General features: G+C 37.8%; 1 protein-coding gene and 6 non-coding genes across 7 annotated transcripts in view; 1 reads left to right on the forward strand and 6 right to left on the reverse strand.

The window, feature by feature from the left end:
- Positions 1-616: 616 nt before the first annotated feature.
- Positions 617-689, reverse strand: Trnak-uuu (transfer RNA lysine (anticodon UUU)). The gene has a single exon. It is a non-coding gene; the product is annotated as a tRNA-Lys (tRNA).
- A 327-nt stretch (positions 690-1,016) lies between these two features.
- Positions 1,017-1,089, reverse strand: Trnak-uuu (transfer RNA lysine (anticodon UUU)). The gene has a single exon. It is a non-coding gene; the product is annotated as a tRNA-Lys (tRNA).
- Positions 1,090-2,135: 1,046 nt separating this feature from the next.
- On the reverse strand, positions 2,136-2,208 carry Trnak-uuu (transfer RNA lysine (anticodon UUU)). The gene has a single exon. It is a non-coding gene; the product is annotated as a tRNA-Lys (tRNA).
- Positions 2,209-2,951: 743 nt separating this feature from the next.
- On the reverse strand, positions 2,952-3,024 carry Trnak-uuu (transfer RNA lysine (anticodon UUU)). Its single transcript has one exon. It is a non-coding gene; the product is annotated as a tRNA-Lys (tRNA).
- A 2,276-nt stretch (positions 3,025-5,300) lies between these two features.
- On the reverse strand, positions 5,301-5,373 carry Trnak-cuu (transfer RNA lysine (anticodon CUU)). The gene has a single exon. It is a non-coding gene; the product is annotated as a tRNA-Lys (tRNA).
- A 10,596-nt stretch (positions 5,374-15,969) lies between these two features.
- On the reverse strand, positions 15,970-16,042 carry Trnak-cuu (transfer RNA lysine (anticodon CUU)). The gene has a single exon. It is a non-coding gene; the product is annotated as a tRNA-Lys (tRNA).
- A 2,934-nt stretch (positions 16,043-18,976) lies between these two features.
- The window catches only part of LOC144962531 (uncharacterized), a 14,743-nt gene continuing 12,993 nt past the window's right edge, over positions 18,977-20,726 (forward strand). The window contains exon 1 of the mRNA XM_078895541.1: positions 18,977-20,726. This exon is cut by the window's right edge and continues 189 nt beyond it. Coding sequence (XP_078751667.1) covers positions 19,548-20,726 — 1,179 coding nt within the window. The 5' untranslated portion in view covers positions 18,977-19,547.

Raw genomic sequence — 20,726 nt, forward strand, 5'->3', positions numbered from 1 at the left:
ACACGAACATTAATGCGAGTAAATAAATTTTAAAGAAAAGAAGAGGAGGAAGAAGACGAAAAGAAAAATGGAAAGAAAAAAAATCAGCAAACTAATAAATAACTAAATTAAATATATATGTGAACAGAACTAAGTAATAAAAAGATAAACAGATGAATAAACAAAATAATGATGATGATGATACTAAAAATTTAATAATAATAATAATAATAATAATAATAATAATAATAATAATAATAATAATAATAATAATAATAATAATAATAATTATAATTATAATAATAATAATGATAATAATAATAATAATAATATTGATAATAATAACAATAATAATAACATAATATAATAATAATAATAATAATAATAATAATAATAATAATAATAATAATAATAATAATAATAATAATAAATAATAAATAATAATATAATAATAAATTTTATTAAAGATAAATTAATAAATAAGTCGGATCCATAAACAACGATTACAACAAATTTAAACGGATACCTCAAAAATAAATAAATAAATAAATAAAAAAAAACAAATAAATAAATAAAATTAAAAAAATAAATAAAACAAATAAATAAATAAACAACACTAACCTAAAAAAAAAAATTACGCCCAATAAGGGACTCGAACCCTTGACCCTCAGATTAAAAGTCTGATGCTCTACCGACTGAGCTAACCGGGCTGTTGTTACATGTGTAAATTGTATCTTATTCTATCACTTATATCTAGTATTATAGACATTGCCGACTTGCATAAAATTTAACAACGAGTAATCATAATTTGTGTTTCAAAACTATTGACAAGCCATAGAATCGTTCTGGTGGTGCACAGTATGAATTAGTTAATAGTTATGAAAGCCCAAGTAATGGGTGAGTGAATTGGTAATACGGAAATAAATAAAATAAATAAATAAATAAATAAATAAATGAACAAATAAATATAAATAAATAGACAAATATGAAATGCATATATGTAAATAAACAACGGTAACCTCAACAACAAAAAATTACGCCCAATAAGGGACTCGAACCCTTGACCCTCAGATTAAAAGTCTGATGCTCTACCGACTGAGCTAACCGGGCTGTTGTAACATGTGCAAATTGTATCTTATTCTATCATGCTTATTTATTATAGACAAGGCATTCATTGCCGACATGCATATCTTTCACAACCAGTCATCATTTGTGTTTCAAAATTCTATTGGGTAACCCATAAAGTCGTTCTGGTGTTGCACATTTTTCTGAGACAAATAATAGGCGTAGTATTTTTAATGTCTATGTACCTACATGTCCATTTTCAATACACAATAAGTAATTTCCAATTTTGAAAAGTAGAAAAAATCTCTAGGATTGAGTGAGTTAATAGTTAATATCCATGTCATGGGTGAATGAATGGGTAAAAGTAGAGAGAAAAAAAAAGAAGTAAAGGTAAAATAATAAATGGATATAAGAATAACAGTAAATACGTAAATACATTAAGTAAATTAATTAATTAAACTGTTTAATAAATTACATTACAAAAACTAAAAATAAATAAATAAAGAAAGAAAGAAAGAAAGAAAGAAAGAAAGAGAGAAAGAAAGAAAGAAAGAAAGAAAGAAAGAAAGAAAGAAAGAAAAGAAATAATGAAATGAACAAATAAATGAATCAATTAATATAAATGTATCAATTTCTTTGTTAAAGATAAATGAAGAAATGAATTAATTGATTTCTTAAAGATAAGTGGAAAAAAAAAGATATCCGATCACTACACAAGGGCCACAATTGGATTCAGTAGTCTGATGTCACGCGCCCGGCAACGGCGGCCATCTTGGTTCTAAACAAAGAAAATCATTACTTTTGATTCTTCATGTTGGCTAGAACTGTTCATTCCCTTTTCATATCCCTTGTGATCAGAATGTGTAAAAGTCAAAACATGATCAAATTGATGGGTTTTTTTTTTTCCTCTGGATACGCGTTTAAGCTCGCCGGAGAAATATTTCATACAGCGTCCGCCATTGTTCCTATAGTTTAGAGCCAGTGTTACTAAGTTACCATACGTCATTGGGAAGGAAGTGACCTTACGACTGTTGAAGACTATTAGGACAAATGAATAAAATCGGATAGGAAAAAAAAAAAAAAAAAAATAGCGCCCAATAAGGGACTCGAACCCTTGACCCTCAGATTAAAAGTCTGATGCTCTACCGACTGAGCTAACCGGGCTGTTGTTTCATCAAGTGTAAATTGTATCATATTCTATCACATATGGTATTATGGAGAAGAAAGGCATTTATTGTCGACAGGCATATAATTTCACAACCAGTCATCATTTGTGACCCTTCGCCACAAAACGGTATTATGTCGGGTTGGTTAAAATGTTGAAAGTTGAATTTATAGCAGAAATATCAGACTTGTGTTGAGTTAGTATATTTTATTGGAGAGAATGGATACCATATTTTAGGTTGCTAATGTCAAACATTTATATTTTTGACCAGTTTAACATTTAATTCGTCTTTTAAGCATATGGTTTGTTCCGACATAATACCGCTTTGAGACGATGGGTCACATTTGTGTTTCACAACCATTGGGTATCCCATAGAATCGTTCTGGTGTTGCACGTTATGAATTAGTTATAGTTAATATCCATGTAATTGATCAATGAATGGGTAAGAGAAGAGAAAAAAATGAAATAATGGTAAAATAATAAATGGATGTAAGAATTTCAGCAGTAAATACGTAAACAAATTAAATTAATTAATTAATTAATTACATAAATAAATTAATTAAAATGAATAAATAAATAAAATAGATAGATAAAATAAATAAATGAACAAATAAATGAATAAAATAATATAAATTTATTAATTTAATCCGTTAAAGATAAATGCATTTATGAATTAATTGATTGGTTAAAGAGATGTGGAAAAAAAAAAGAAAAAAAATGAAAGGAACAAAAAAAAAAATCACGCCCAATAAGGGACTCGAACCCTTGACCCTCAGATTAAAAGTCTGATGATCTACCGACTGAGCTAACCGGGCTTAGTATATTCAGCATTTCAATCTAATGCTATCGTGAATAGCTGATTAGCAAGCATGCAATTTACATAATTTGTTCCAACTTTTTGTAATCAGAGAAGGCAAAATGTTGATATTTTGCTTTCTTTTTCTGTTTTATTGTTTTTTTTTTTTTCGTTTCTTTTTGTATATTTTGTTTATTTGTTTGTATGTGTGAATTGTCTGTTTGTCTGAGTTTTTAATTTTTTTTCTTGGTTTTTGTTTGTTTTCTATTTATTCTCTTTTATGGTCGGAGTTTTTTTTTTTTTTATTATTATTATTCTTTTTCTTATTGTGAAAGGAGGGGGGGGGGGGGGGGAGGCGGGGAAGGGTAGGAATTAAAAAAAATAATTTGCTTTGATATACTAGATGACGTCAAGAGAATTTTCAAACGATGGTTAATATAACAGCTATTATTGATTGAGAGCAAAATATCGGGGGGGGGGGGGGGGGGGGTGTGGTGGAGGGGGGGGGGGGGGGGGGGGAAGGGGGGGGGGGTGAGGGGGTATATTAATTAGAAAAAAAATTACGCCCAACGTGGGGCTCGAACCCACGACCCTCAGATTAGAGTTGATGTACGACTGAGCTAGCCGCAGTGTGAAGTCCAACTATAGTATCACGATAGGTAACGTCGGGAGCACGTGTTTTTAGTAAGGTAGTTTTACTTAAAATTGTGATGTGTTGGCGGTAAGGGGGAGGGAGGTGGTTGTTAGGAGGTGTGACGAAATGTGTTTTATGGGTGTTATTGTGGCGTGAGAATTTGTGAGATTGTGGTTGGGGGAGGAGGAGGGGGGTGGAGTGGGTGAGGGGGTGGAGTGGTAGTAGTAGTGGAGGGACAATGGTGTTTTATATGTTATTGTTATTAGTCTGGAGTGTATGAATTGTGTGTAAATGTGGACAGTGACAGTAGGTGGTTGTAATAGTAGTAGTGTAGTAGTAGTAGTAGTAGTAGTAGTAGTAGTAGTAGTAGTAGTAGTAGTGTAGTAGTAGTAGTAGTAGTAAGTAGTAGGTAGTAGTAGTAGTAGTATGTAGTAGTAGTAGTATGTAGTAGTAGTAGTAGTAGTAGTAGTAGTTGGTAGTAGTAGTAGTAGTATTTAGTAGTAGTAGTATTAGTAGTAGTAGTAGTAGTAGTAGTAGTAGTAGTAGTTGGTAGTAGTAGTAGTAAGTAGTAGTAGTTAGTAGTAGTAGTAGTAGTAGTAGTAGTTAGTAGTAGTATTTTAGTAGTAGTAGTGTGGGTAGTATGATAGTAGTAGTAGTAGTTAGTAGTAGTAGTAGTAGTAGTAGTAGTAGTAGTAGTAGTAGTAGTAGTAGTAGTAGTTAGTGTAGTAGTAGTAGTAGTAGTGTAGTAGTAAGTAGTAGTAGTAGTAGTAGTAGTAGTAGTAGTAGTAGTAGTAGTAGTAGTAATAGTAGTAGTAGTAGTAGTAGTAGTAGTAGTAGTAATAGTAGTAGTTAGTAGTAGTAGTAGTATAGTAGTAGTATATAGTAGTATAGTAGTAGTAGTAGTAGTAGTTGTTGTTGTTGTTGTAGTAGTAGTAGTTGTTGTTGTAATAGTTAGTAGTACTTGTGGTGGTGGTTGTTAGTAGTAACAGTTGTCGTGGTAGTAGTACAAGTAGAATAATTGTCTTAATAATTTGTATAAGACAATTATAATATTATGGTTGTCCGTCTTCGACAGGTTAGCGTGTTTACCAGAGAGAAAATAAAAGCAGATTTTACTGTCTTGTTTTCTACTTTATCCTGCTACTGACACCAATGCTTACCCCCCTTTGATTGATCTCAAGAGTTCTGGTCTTTATTCCTTTTTTTTTTTAATTAAAAAAATCGAGCTTTTATATATATAAATATATCCACTAAATATCCACCAAATGTGCTCAAATCGGTTTACAAAGGGACCCTGACCAACAGCAACACGTAACATAAAGAATGACACATGGCGCCTCTTAGGCAATATTATATTGTAATATCGCCTAAAAGGCGTCATGTCCTGTCCTAAATGTTAAATGTTACTGTTGGCCAGGGACCTCTTGCAAAGCGCTTTGAGCACGTTTAGTGGATATTGCGCGCTATATAAAAGCTCAATTTTTTTCAATCTCCAGCAAAGTAAAAATTCGTGAAATTCATAAAGAACAAAAAAATAATATTAAAAAAAAAAAAATTAACAGACAAAATTAAAAATAGATAAAATAATGAAATAGTAGAAACTAACGAGATCTGAAATAGCAATGAGGATTATCTTGAACAAAACAAAAAAAAAAAGAAAACGCCCAACGTGGGGCTCGAACCAACGACCCTCAGATTAAGAGTCTGATGCTCTACCGACTGAGCTAGCCAGGCTAACTGCTACCGTGCTATTGTGATTCATTTTAAGGAGAACGCTTTAATTCATTGCCCAATAATAAACTTGAATGGCGGTCGAGGTTCCGCCATGACCTCGTTTCGCCATTGACCCCCCCTCGTGGATCTTTACCTTGCAGTGGTGAGGGGGCTTGAGGCACACGGGAGGGCAAAAGGTGTAAACCCCGGGCGACCGTCACGAGACCATCCCGGGTATCGAGCCAACGAGCCACATGAGCTGCTCTCCCCTGTGTGTGACTAAATTTGATCCAAACCCGGTGCCCGAATAGCAGCCCTATCCCGGGCGCCACACTATTATCCTTATGTCGAGTCCCAATCAGTCCCGTCAATGGCGAAGCGGTCTGCCGCCTAGCCAAATAATACCGCGTTCGTGTCGCCAGGGTCGTCGGTACGTCCGAGAAAAAAGCAAACGTCCCAAGCATCAATCGATTCGCGGCCTGCCGATCGGAAAATGCGACGGTGGGGATGGCGAACTGACGCACATATTATTGTCCCTGAACGTCGAGAGCCAGAGTATGACAAAAAATGAGCTTTTATCAAAGCTATTGGCCGTTCACTGCGTAGATATCCTCCTGTTACAGGAGACCCACCTTTATTCAGGCGCGCAATCTTCCCGATTCCAGATCCCAGGCTATACGGTGGTCCAACGCGAGGACACTTCGAGGCTCAAAGGAGGGGTTAGCGTTTACGCTAAAGAGCCATCGAAGGTAAGGGTCATTGAGAGCGTAACGGACAGCAATGGGGTGAACCGAATTTCCGTGGAAGTAGGTGGACTGTGTTTGCATAATATTTACAAACCACCTAGAGCGACTTGGACTACACCACCGGTACCGGTGGTCAGCCATCCTTCCATCTGTCTGGGAGACTTTAATAGCCACCATCACGAATGGGGCTACCGAGACTGCAACGAGGCAGGAAGACAACTCCGCTCATGGATGGACTGTAATGATCAACACCTAGTGTACGATCCTACAGCCAAGGGTACCTTCCGGGGTACCCGCCATAAGAAGGAGTATACTCCAGACCTCACCCTCGTAACGAAAGGCGCGAACGGTGAACCGCTGCAGGTGAAGCGGACAGTCCTCGGAGACTTTCCGCATAGCCAGCACAGGCCGGTTCTTGTCACAGCTGGGGTGACAATACCGAGGGTGCAGTCTCTCCCACTTTGCAGATGGAATTTCAGGAAGGCTGACTGGGAGGATGTAACGAAATGCTTCCGTGTAGGCGTCAGTTTACGACAGGATGTACGTCGTCGTAGTATTAGTTGTTGTTGTTATTGTAATCCCTCCGGAACAACCCTTCTTTTGTTGATACAGGTCTTATCAGATCATGCACCTATGGCCCGGAAGTTTGAATTAAACTACGTAGTGTGGGTGTTATTGTGAGAAAGGCATCAATCTTGTTTTCTCCGTAAACTTATAAGCAAAGTAGGATCCCTGCATTCTACGGGAGTGACTTTGTTATGGTATGGCTTGATTGATATCTCGTAACTATGGGGCTGACGAATTTATTTATCCTTGATATGAGGATGTCCGGTATCAGGATGGGTTGTTGTTGTCCATGATTATGGAATCTGGGGGAGTTTTAAGGAATTTCAGATGTTTACGGATATGACTAACATCCGGTTGTGTGGGTAGAATTTTGCTTCGTTTGCTTGATTTTTGCCTATAAATGCCAGAGTTTTGAGCAGTTTCTTCAGACCACTCAGCGGAGTCTTTTAGGCTCATTGTCTCAAAAGAGACCAGACAGCGGAGTCTTTTAGGCTCATAGTCTCTAAGCGATAACCACAGCGGAGTCTTTTAGGCTCATTTGTTTAACTCTTGTGTAGAGTTGGATTAAAGTCTTGTGTAGACTTTGTAGTGCTCAAAGTTCGAGCTGAAACACGTTTTGTGTTAACTCTTGTGTAGAGTGTGATTTAAGTCTTGTGTAGACTTTGTGGTGCTCAAAGTTTGAGCTGAATCAAGTTGTGTTATAACTCTTGTATAGAGTTTGATTAAAGTCTTGTGTAGACTTAATTTGTGATTTCAATAATCTGTTCGGCTCTGTGAATGAGCCGTTGGAGGCTGGGCTTTAACAAGCCAACTTTAGGCTATACACTCATAGCTTGACCCTAATAGAAACTGAACATTTGCCTGTTTTATAAGTTACCTGTGAAGAACCATTTGCTTATTTTAATATCAGAACATTGAGAAACAATTGATCTGTTTATGAATACTGTGAAATCAGAACAATTTCAAGAAGAGACAAATTAACAATATTAGAACAACCTTACAGTTTTTGTTGAATATCAAGGACACTCTTTTGGCTTTCTTCTACACGTCTGGATTGTGTTTAGTTAGTTAGTTAATTATTAGTTGCCTGTATGACTGTGATGGTTGCAACCTATCTGTGAGATTGTCTGATGTGGTAGCGGTTTGGTAAAGTATTGATAATTAATTGATTTAATTATATATTTTCATATCGCTTTCATATCATATTCATCATCACACCATCTCCATCAATTTGTCATCCATCCATTTGATTTCATACTTATTACATCTATCATTTCATCTTTATATCTCATAATATCTTTGTTATATTGTAATAAAATATATCTTCATTTAGCTTCAAAACCTTTATCAACGTATTGTGTTTGGTTATTGGTCGGTGTCGTAGCTTGAATATAGCACACATAAACAAGGTTGCAAACTGCGCTACATAAGCATACGGTTTACGTGCGCACTTTGTGACATAATTTGGTGTCAGAAGTGGGATTCTTATTGTTGTGCATTCAAGAGACATCGCGACCAAACAATTGTTGAGACAGGTTAGGGAGTTGTTTCAAACTTGAGATAGATACTATCTTTGAGCTTAAAGCAAATTGGTATCCATTTAATGGTTATAAGACTGTCATTATACGCAAGGTGTAATGCAAGTTATTCTGGTAATTTTCACTTGTTCGGTTATACGTTGTCAGTCATCTGTCATAGTGATACGGATCACTGACTTAGCGCGAAAGCGGTACTCGCGCTGTAAAGCCTCCATTGTCCCCCCTCTCCCTTTTGTAAGGAACGAAGGTGGTTGTTGGGGTAATTTGATTCCGTGTAGGAATCTAGGAGAATATTGTGTTGGTCCCGTGTGAGGATCTGTATTAAATCATTTGTTCTGACTTTCTATGCACATATAGTAAGTCAAGGTATTGATTCTGTGTAAGAATCTGGGTGAAGACATTTTGTTGATTCTAAGAAAGAATCTGGGCGAAGATATTTTGTTGATTCTAAGAGAGAATCTGGGTGAAGATATTTTGTTGATTCTAAGGAAGATCTGGGTGAAGACATTTGTTGATTCTGTGTAAGAATCTGGGTGAAGATATTTTGTTGATTCTAAGAAAGAATCTGGGTGAAGATATTTTGTTGATTCTGAGAGAGAATCTGGGTGAAGATATTTTGTTGATTCTGAGAGAGAATCTGGGTGAAGACATTTTGTTGATTCTAAGAAAGAATCTGGGTGAAGATATTTTGTTGATTCTGAGAGAGAATCTGGGTGAAGACATTTTTGTTGATTCTAAGAAAGAATCTGGGTGAAGATATTTTGTTGATTCTAAGAGAGAATCTGGGTGAAGATATTTTGTTGATTCTAAGAGAGAATCTGGGTGAAGATATTTTGTTGATTCTAAGAAAGAATCTGGGTGAAGATATTTTGTTGATTCTGAGAAAGAATCTGGGTGAAGTTATTTTGTTGATTCTGAGAAAGAATCTGGGTGAAGATAGTTTTTATGATTCCGTGTGGGGAATCTGGGTGAAGCTATTTTGTTGATTCCGTGTGAGGAATCTGGGTGAAGCTATTGTGTTGATTCCGTGTGGGGAATCTGGGTGAAGCGTTGGTTCCGTGTGAGGACCTGTATTAAATCAGTTGTTTTGACTCTAATATACGTCTATATTAAGTCAATGTTTTGATTCTGTGTAGGAATCTGGGTGAAGCGTTGGTTCTGTGTTAGGACCTGTAGTAAATTTGTTTTGATTCTATATTTGAGTCTATATATAGATCAATGTTGAATTCCGTGTAGGAATCGGTATTAATTGCCTGTTTTGAATCTGTTTTGGGATCTATATTGACCGCATATCGTTAATAAGGTTACTTGTAATACCACTTTATTCTACGTGAAAGTAACATTTACGGCAACAGTGTCGATAAACATATTGAAGTTTGTTTATTTGAATTTGAATTGGTTTGATTAATTGTCCTAGAGATGGATGTGGAAAGATTAATTAAACTTGGAGAAAAATTGGAGTTAAGGGGTGAAGATCTCCGTGCTTGGGTGACAGCCCAGTTACAAGAAGATGAAGAGAGAAAAGAGAAGGAGAGAGAACGTGCCAAAGAAGAGGAGGAGATAAGCAGAGCACGAGCTCAAAGACAAGAAGCTCTGATGGAGAAAGAGCTTGAACTGCTTAGGTTAAAGTCGGAGTGTCAGGCTTCCTCCAACAACGACAGTATGACAAGTGACATTCGATCATTTACTCATGCTCCCACTGTTAAGAGTCCTCGACTTCCATGTTTTGACGAAAACAAGGATCATGAACCACCGAAATGCATGACACACGGCAAGGTGGAGTTGAAGTGTGGATGTGTGATGCCGATGTTGTCTGTTGAAGGAAGGGACAACCATGAGCCCAAATAATTGTCGAGATCGATGTGATCTTGAGGCATTTCGATGATCTAACTAAATGTTGTACCAAATTTAGTCTTAGGGGGAAGATATGTAACGAAATGCTTCCGTGTAGGCGTCAGTTTACGACAGGATGTACGTCGTCGTAGTATTAGTTGTTGTTGTTATTGTAATCCCTCCGGAACAACCCTTCTTTTGTTGATACAGGTCTTATCAGATCATGCACCTATGGCCCGGAAGTTTGAATTAAACTACGTAGTGTGGGTGTTATTGTGAGAAAGGCATCAATCTTGTTTTCTCCGTAAACTTATAAGCAAAGTAGGATCCCTGCATTCTACGGGAGTGACTTTGTTATGGTATGGCTTGATTGATATCTCGTAACTATGGGGCTGACGAATTTATTTATCCTTGATATGAGGATGTCCGGTATCAGGATGGGTTGTTGTTGTCCATGATTATGGAATCTGGGGGAGTTTTAAGGAATTTCAGATGTTTACGGATATGACTAACATCCGGTTGTGTGGGTAGAATTTTGCTTCGTTTGCTTGATTTTTGCCTATAAATGCCAGAGTTTTGAGCAGTTTCTTCAGACCACTCAGCGGAGTCTTTTAGGCTCATTGTCTCAAAAGAGACCAGACAGCGGAGTCTTTTAGGCTCATAGTCTCTAAGCGATAACCACAGCGGAGTCTTTTAGGCTCATTTGTTTAACTCTTGTGTAGAGTTGGATTAAAGTCTTGTGTAGACTTTGTAGTGCTCAAAGTTCGAGCTGAAACACGTTTTGTGTTAACTCTTGTGTAGAGTGTGATTTAAGTCTTGTGTAGACTTTGTGGTGCTCAAAGTTTGAGCTGAATCAAGTTGTGTTATAACTCTTGTATAGAGTTTGATTAAAGTCTTGTGTAGACTTAATTTGTGATTTCAATAATCTGTTCGGCTCTGTGAATGAGCCGTTGGAGGCTGGGCTTTAACAAGCCAACTTTAGGCTATACACTCATAGCTTGACCCTAATAGAAACTGAACATTTGCCTGTTTTATAAGTTACCTGTGAAGAACCATTTGCTTATTTTAATATCAGAACATTGAGAAACAATTGATCTGTTTATGAATACTGTGAAATCAGAACAATTTCAAGAAGAGACAAATTAACAATATTAGAACAACCTTACAGTTTTTGTTGAATATCAAGGACACTCTTTTGGCTTTCTTCTACACGTCTGGATTGTGTTTAGTTAGTTAGTTAATTATTAGTTGCCTGTATGACTGTGATGGTTGCAACCTATCTGTGAGATTGTCTGATGTGGTAGCGGTTTGGTAAAGTATTGATAATTAATTGATTTAATTATATATTTTCATATCGCTTTCATATCATATTCATCATCACACCATCTCCATCAATTTGTCATCCATCCATTTGATTTCATACTTATTACATCTATCATTTCATCTTTATATCTCATAATATCTTTGTTATATTGTAATAAAATATATCTTCATTTAGCTTCAAAACCTTTATCAACGTATTGTGTTTGGTTATTGATCGATGTCGTAGCTTGAATATAGCACACATAAACAAGGTTGCAAACTGCGCTACATAAGCATACGGTTTACGTGCGCACTTTGTGACAGAGGAATTCAGTTCCTATTTCGAGCAGGTCTTCCCTGCCATTCCTCCCAAGTCCAAGAATATAACCAGATTCAACGCTCTATTCCATGGGGCAAACGGAAATTCTACACCCCTTGCTGGACAGCAGAGTCGGAAGAGCTGTACCGAGAGTACCAGCAGACCCAGTCCCAGGACGCAGCCGATAGACTACTTCAGTCTCTGGCAGAGGGAAGGAAGCAACGGTGGCAGGAGACCGTGGAAAGTCTCGACTTTACACACTCCAGCCGCCACGCTTGGCGTTTGATAAAGAAATTGGACCCAGATCGGAATTTCGCGAAGGCTGCACCGGAATGCGAGGCAGACACAATTGCCAAGAACATTAAGAACCGTAGTAAGCGGGTCCCTAATCAGGCTTTTGAGCGCGGTGTCCGCAAGGCGTACCGTACGATTTTGGACTCGCTACCTGCGGAGGAGACGGACTGGACGGCCCCGTTCAGTCCCCGAGAAGTGGGTGCAGCCATTAGCGAAGTGAAGAACGGCAAAGCAGCAGGGATAGTTGGTGTATATCCCGATATGGTGACGCATCTGGGCCCCAGGGCACGGGCCTGGCTAGCAGAGGCAATGTCTGACATCCTTGCAAAAGGAAAGCTTCCACAAGTGTGGAAGCATGCGAAGATAGTTGCCATCCTGAAGCCAGGGAAGCCGGCGAAGGAGGCAGACAGTTACAGACCCATATCGCTGCTGAGCTGTCTTTACAAATTGTTGGAGCGTGTTCTATTAAACCGATGGGGGCCGGTCCTAGACGCTGCCCTGCCACCTGAGCAGGCAGGCTTCAGGGAAGGGAGGTGCACCACGGAGCAGGTCATTGCCCTTACAGAGCATATTGAGCACGGGTTCGAGAGAAAACAGCAAACAGGTGCTGTGTTTATAGACCTATCAGCGGCGTACGATACGGTCTGGTGCGATGGGTTAATGCTCAAACTTGCAAAAATCATAAGGTGCAAAAAGATCTTGAAGTTGTTCTCTTCGATCTTAGGGGAAAGGCAATTCCACGTCGCGCTGGGAGACGTCACGTGCAAAGTAAGGAAATTGAAGAATGGGGTCCCTCAGGGGTCGGTACTTGCGCCAATGTTGTTTAACGTTTACATTAGCGATATGCCGAACACTTCCTCCCTGAGGCTGGGATACGCAGACGACTGGGCACTCGTTACTCAGAGTAAAGTGTGGACCCGTCTCGAGAGCGTACTCAGCGAGGACGTCACCAGACTCAAATCCTACTTTGACAAGTGGTACCTAAAGATGAACACTTCAAAAACCGTGGCCACTGCATTTCACTTATGCAGTGGTTGGCACACCCGCAAACTGAATGTCCTAGTCGGGTACCAGCCACTCCCATATGAGCCGCGTCCAAAATATTTAGGGTGACGTTGGATCGCAGCCTTACCCATCGGGTTCATCTCGAAGGGGTTGCCCGGAAGATAGAGAAACGCAACAGTCTTCTGAGGAAGCTGGCGGGATCGACTTGGGGCGCTAGCCAAGCGCTCTTGAGAACATCCGCCCTGGCACTATGCTATTCCACCGCAGAGTATTGCGCTCCAGTGTGGGGTAGAAGCAGAAACGTTGAGAAGGTGGATGTAAAACTTCGCAAGTCGATGCAAATAGTGTCGGGAACGCTAGCAACAACCCCTAGAGAATGGGGCCCGATAATGGCAGCGATCCAGCCCCCCGATGTCCGGAGGGAGACCATTACGGGAAACTGGCTGAGTAAGATCAAAGAGAGAGGGAATGGGGATACCCCTCTCATGCGCATAATGAACGGTGCCCCCGTTTCGAGCCGAAATAAGTCCCGACAACCCTTGTACGCAGAATCCCTGACTACGGACAGAGCTGCACATACGAGATGGAAGTCGGTTTGGACGAATTCAATCCCTCGTGGGGGCGGGGATCTACACTCCTCTAAGCTTGGTGAGAAGTTGCCAGGCTTTGATACCAGTAAGAGGAGACACTGGGTAGCTGCGAATCGGCTTCGGTGAGGAGCTGCCTAACGGCAAGTGCGTTACATCAGTGGGGTCTAACTTCCTGTCCAATATGTCCACGCTGTGGGCAAGAACCCGAAACGGCAGAGCATCTAGTCGAAAGGTGTGTTGTGACGATGCTACCAGGCGGGTTTGCGACGGTGCACGAATGCGGACCGGACTTTGCTGATTGGGTCGATCGTCATAACATAATAGTGTGAACCATAAGAAGCTGCCATTGACCACCTTGGGCGGGATTGATTGTACGCCTGTGACGCCGAGTAAGGTGGCCCTGACGTTTCTTGTGAGCATTTATCACAATTTTTATATACATAATTGCCCACTCATCTAACTTGTAAACATTTGAACACGTTAAGTAGATATTGCGCTAACTGCATGTTCAAATTTTTATCATTTAAACTAAATTTTCTTTTTCTTATGAATATTGTACATTTACTTGTTTCTTATGAATATTGTACATTTACTTGTTCCTTATGAATATTGTGCATTTACTTGTTTCTTATGAATATTGTACATTTACTGGTTTCTTATGAATATTGTACATTTACTTGTTTCTTATGAATATTGTACATTTACTTGTTTCTTAGGAATATTGTACATTTACTTGTTTCTTATGAAAATTGTACATTTACTTGTTTCTTATGAATATTGTACATTTACTTGTTTCTTATGAAATTGTACATTTACTTGTTTCTTATGAATATTGTACATTTACTTGTTTCTTATGAATATTGTGCATTTACTTGTTTCTTATGAATATTGTACATTTACTTGTTTCTTATGAATATTGTACATTTACTTGTTTCTTATGAATATTGTACATTTACTGGTTTCTTATGAATATTGTACATTTACTTGTTTCTTATGAATATTGTACATTTACTTGTTTCTTATGAATATTGTACATTTACTTGTTTCTTATGAATATAGTACATTTACTTGTTTCTTATGAATATTGTACATTTACTTGTTTCTTAGGAATATTGTACATTTACTTGTTTCTTATGAAAATTGTACATTTACTTGTTTCTTATGAATATTGTACATTTACTTGTTTCTTATGAATATTGTACATTTACTTGTTTCTTATGAATATTGTACATTTACTTGTTTCTTATGAATATTGTGCATTTACTTGTTTCTTATGAATATTGTACATTTACTTGTTTCTTATGAATATTGTACATTTACTTGTTTCTTATGAATATTGTACATTTACTGGTTTCTTATGAATATTGTACATTTACTTGTTTCTTATGAATATTGTACATTTACTTGTTTCTTATGAATATTGTACATTTACTTGTTTCTTATGAATATAGTACATTTACTTGTTTCTTATGAAAATTGTACATTTACTTGTTTCTTATGAATATTGTACATTTACTTTTCTATGAATATGTACATTTACTTGTTTCTTATGAATATTGTACATTTACTTGTTTCTTATGAATATTGTACATTTACTTGTTTCTTATGAATATAGTACATTTACTTGTTTCTTATGAAAATTGTACATTTACTTGTTTCTTATGAATATTGTACATTTACTTGTGTCTTATGAATATTGTACATTTACTTGTTTCTTATGAATATTGTACATTTACTTGTTTCTTATGAATATTGTGCATTTACTTGTTTCTTATGAATATTGTACATTTACTTGTTTCTTATGAATATTGCACATTTACTTCAGCACGACTATGCGGTCTTTTATTGTATTATAACACTCACCTTCGGATTGTAAGGTCCAGGGTTCGAGTCACGCTATGATCCACACATAGTTGTCGGGTCCTTGGAAAAGGCTCTTTATTCATACTTTCACCTCACTCGGGTGTAAAATAAGTTCATGGGCATAAATAAGCAGCGTTGTCTCTGTCGGGGAAAAAAAATAATATCCCCTAACAGGCGTCTTGCCTCTTCCTACATGTTAATTTGAAGAGGGAACTCTTGATCACATCTAGTGGATATTGTGTTATATATTATATGCTCAAGGTTTGTTTGTTTTTTTGTTTTCTGTTTGATTGTTTTTTTTTGTTTTTTGTTGTTCTTTTTTTCTTTTCTTTTTTTTTTTTTTTTTTTTTTGGGGGGGGGGGGGGGGGGGGGGGGGGGGGTGGTTAGCAAAGTAAAAATTCGTGAAATGGATAAAGAAGAAAAATATAATATTAAAAAAAAAAAAACCCAAAAAAACAATAAAGACAAAATTAAAAATAGATAAAATAAAGAAATAATAGAAACTAACGAGATATGAAATAGCAATGAGAATTATCTTGAAAAAAAAAATTTTAAAAAATCGCCCAACGTGGGGCTCGAACCCACGACCCTCAGATTAAGAGTCTGATGCTCTACCGACTGAGCTAGCCAGGCTTGCTATCAACGAGCTATTGGATTCATTTTAAGGAAGAGGTTATAATTCACTGTCCAATAATAAACCTGAATGGCGGTCGGGGTTCCGCCATGACCTCAAGCTTCGCCACAGCCACCTTGTGTGGGATTGTGCGTCTGTAACGCCAAATCAGGTGGCCCTGACGTTTCTTGTGAGCATTTATCACAATATTTGTACACAGAATACGCTTCAACAGTCATGACGTTACTTCCCTCGTAATGACGCATGGTAACTTAGTAACTGGCTCTAAACTATCGGAACAATGGCCAACGCCCTTATGAAATATTTCTCCGACGACCATAAAAGCGTATCCAGATGAAAAAAAAACATTATAAATCTGATCATGTTTTGACTATTACACATTCTGATCACAAGACATATATGAAAAGTTCTGGCCAGCATAAAGAATAAAAAGTACAGATCTTCTTTGTCTGGAACCGAGATGGCCGCCGTTGCTGGGCGACGTGACATCAGACGATTGAATCCAATTGCCCACTCAGATGTCCTTCTAACTTGTGTCAAACATTCGAACACGTTAAGTGGATTGTGCACTAACTGCATGCTCAATTTTTTAATAATCTAAACGATTAAATTTTACTGTAAAACCATGTTACTTTACGAGTTTATCATAAGGGATCACCAATGGCCGTTTCGTTACTGACAATAATAAAAAAGAATTTAAAAATGGAGCTTTATATAGCGTAATATCCACTAAATGTGCTCAAAGCGCTTTACAAGGGGTCCCTGGTCAACAGCAACATTTAACATGTTAGGCGAAATTACAATTTTTCGGACAAAGACAACGCTGTTAACAGCCAGGTACTCATTTTACACCTGAGTACGGTGAGAGAATGTGGGTAAAGAGCCTTCTCCAAGGACTCAACTATGCGCCGAGCGCGAGGCTCGAACCCTGGACCTTCCGATCCGAAAGCGAGTGTCATACCACTAGACCACATAGCCGCACAATAGGAAGCAGAAGTCGTAACGTTACACCTTCCGACCTTCCAGTTCAAAACTCATTTAAAGTGTGTAACCAGTCCTCTGAACTAATAATGAATAGGTACATTATTGAATCGTAATAAGGCGGCATGGCTATTTAAGTAGCGGGGTGTCCATGCATATTCTTATGACTACGGCTCTATTTATTAAAGAAAAAGGAGATTAAATACAAAAATAGATGGATGATTATTCGAATAAAATAAATAGTGCATAAATAAGTAAATAGATAAATACGATAAATAGATAAATGAATTAATTAATAAATGAATAAACTACTAAATAAACATATCAATGATAGTAAGAGGTAAATGAAAATTAATTAGATAAGTAAATAGGTAGCTAAATGAATAAATAAATAAATGAATAAATAAATTTATTTATTATTTATTTATTTATTTATTTATTTATTTATTTATTTATTTATTTAGCTACCTATCTAATTAATTTTTATTTACCTTTTACCATCATTGATATATTTATTTAGTAGTTTATTCATTTATTAATTCATTCATTTATCTATTTATCGTATTTATCTATTTACTTTTTTATTCACTATTTATTTTTTTCGAATAATCATCCATCTATTTTTGTATTTAATCTTCTTTTTCTTTAATAAATAGAACCGTAGTCATAAGAAAATGCATTTATTTATTTATTTATTTATAGATGAGTATCTATATATAGCGATATATCCACTATAAAGCGCTTTACAAGCCTACAGCAACCTTTGACATAGAGGACATGACATGGCGCCCCTGTGGCATGGCAATTTATTTTTTTCGAAAAGAGAACACGCTGTTGACAAGCCAGATACTCATTTCCACTTGAGTACAGTGAATGAGAGAATGTGCGTGAAGAGCTTTCACCAAGGACTCAACTATGCGCCGCTCAGAGCGGGACTCGAACCCGGACCTTTCGCTGAACCGAAGACTATTTATTATTGTCATGCCACCAAAAGACCACATATCCGCAACTCTACCTCAAAAATACATTTCCCCCCCCCCCCCCCCTTCCCACTCCCACCCTTCTCTCTCTCTCTCTCTCTCTCTCTCTCTCTCTCTCTCTCTCTCTTTCTCTCTCTCTCCCCCCCCCCTCTCTCTCTCTCTCTCTCTCTCTCTCTCTATCTATCTATCTAGTATCTATCTATCTATCTATCTATCTATCTATCTATCTATCTATCTATCTATCTCTGTCTGTCTCTCTCTCTCTCTCTCTCTCTCTCTCTCTCTCTCTCTCTCTCTCAGCTCAACCTCCCTCCCAATTCACTCACACCCCCGTGTATCACTCCAACCCTCAACTAACTCATCCTCTTCTACCGGGCTATCAGCACTTCAATCTCCCCATAGCAGGAAATCCACTAACCAAACTCTAAACAAACAAATGTGAAAATCGCTGCTCGCTCGCTCACGCATTCAATCCACTTCAAATCCTATACAAAATCGTTGCCCCCTTCTCTCCCTCTCTCCCTCTCTCAATCTCAAGAACTTCATTTTCATTATGTCTCTGACAGTTAGTCGTTTTTTTCAAGAGCTCTCAATCCTCACTCACTCATTGGTTTCAAACCAACCGTGTTCCGTACATAAATGGGCGGCGCTTAGCTCCCACCACGACTAAGTTATACGCATCACATAACTTCGCAACTGTGTCCATCCGCGAACAAAGCCACGCCTTTTGCGTGTTTTTGTAAACTTATCCCCCGTCGCTGAACACTTGAATGTGTTCATTCTATATTTAGCCACGCCCATGACGTGTGTTGCTAACCCCCGCCAACACGCTCGTGAGTGGTAGTTGGTGACGAGAGCGGCTGTCAATCAAACTACACACAGAGGTTTGTAACTGAAATTGCTCCTGATCGCTATCACTGCTGCTTCAATCTCGTAAAATAAACTATACACTGTTATAAAGCTCGGAGCTACACGGCTGAGCAAATCATTCTCGTGTTAGAATTTGTTTACTCAGGGTCGGAGATTATCGCACATTCGGAGTTTCTGATTTCTTCTCACTAGGGAATATTATAACAAAAAGTGATAAAGGGGTGAAGGAAGACAGACAGTGATTTTCTGGACTGAAATAATATTCTTTTCTGGTTTTGGTTCCAGCAACGTTTTATAACTAGTGTAGTTTCATGTGATTTATAGCGAATTGTAATGTTTGTTTGTGACTTTACCTGTTATTACTATATTGTGTGAGGAGATTAGAAAATTGTTGTTAGTTTGATGATAAGTTTGAATTAGTTTAATTTGACGTTTTGTTTATTCTCATCGAACAAAAATATTTGATTATTTATTATCAATTTAAATTTGATTGTTTCCCGTCAAAACGCTTATTGACAACTATCAATACATGGAATTGTGTTGTGAGTTGAAATGTTGTGATTTGATTCAGACGGACAATAAATGAGTTCGTAGGAAAAAGGTCAAAACCAATTTATTCTGTGTGTTTACGGTATACAGTCTACGTAGGACGTTTCGATTGTAAACTGTAAACATGCTTCAGGACGCCAAAAGCAGCGCGGCCGCCGTCGTCTCCAAACATAGATCGGGCAATCCGTTCAGTATCAGCCGTGTGCTCGCTGACGACTTTGGGAAGAACTTCAAAAATGGGCTGCCTGTTGTCGTTGAACCTCCAAAGAACCATCTCATTCACGCACTTCAACTCAAACAAGAAGAACAACAATCACAACAGCAGCAGCAACACCAGCAAGAAAACAACAACGTAAAACTATTCCCCACAGATTTCAGTCTTGAGAGGAGCAGAGCTGCAGCAGGACTTTCCGTCTCAGCGTTTTATAACACAACCCAAAACGTAAGAGGACAGAATAATGTGAGTCCCGATCTCAGTCCTAACTCGACAGATAATAATAGACTATGCAATGGTTTCTCTCATGAAGTTGATCCTTGCGCCATCAGCGCTACCTCCACCACCTCAACCACCACAACCACCCCCATCCGACTAAACACAAGAAGCCCATCTAACGATTTATCAGAATCCGAACTTGAACTTTCTAGTTCTTCTTCCCCTCCTATCCACCCCCACCACCACCACCACCATCACCACGAACTCTCCCCTTCGTCCAGGCTCGCCCATCTCCACCATAGAGATCTATCCCGGGTCGGTTTGGATTTCAGAAAACACTACTCCACCGACTCAACCTCTTCCGATATCAATGCCAGTAGACATTTTAGTCACATTGTAAATAACTCCAATCATTCTAATCATAATAGTCATAGTCATTTTAATAGTAGTAGTAATAATAATAATAATAATAATAATAATTCAGTTTTATCGGAAAATAGCCATCACGACACAGTAGCAGCACATGACACGTCAACGATTTCAGATAACACACTTATTGACCATAACAAAAGTGTTTCAATGTGTAGCTCTCCTAGATCGTGTGTAGATTCTGTATTTGACAAAGAAGACCAAAACAATAACACCGAAGATAATATTGACGTTGATGATATTGACGACGATATTGATGATGATAATAATATTGACGACGAAATCAACGCCGATAGACTCACCGATTTTGAGGATCATCTTTCTGTGTCGTCACCAAAGAATGATAATAGTGATAACAAAGAAGACGACAAAAACGATGATGAAAGTGATAATAAAGATAAAGAAAAAGGTGATGGAGAGAAAACGGAGGAAGAGAAGAAG

Source organism: Berghia stephanieae, chromosome 1, assembly GCF_034508935.2.
Source record: "Berghia stephanieae isolate SIO BIC M18660-M18661 chromosome 1, UCSD_Bste_1.3, whole genome shotgun sequence".
NCBI classification, from domain to species: domain Eukaryota; kingdom Metazoa; phylum Mollusca; class Gastropoda; order Nudibranchia; family Aeolidiidae; genus Berghia; species Berghia stephanieae.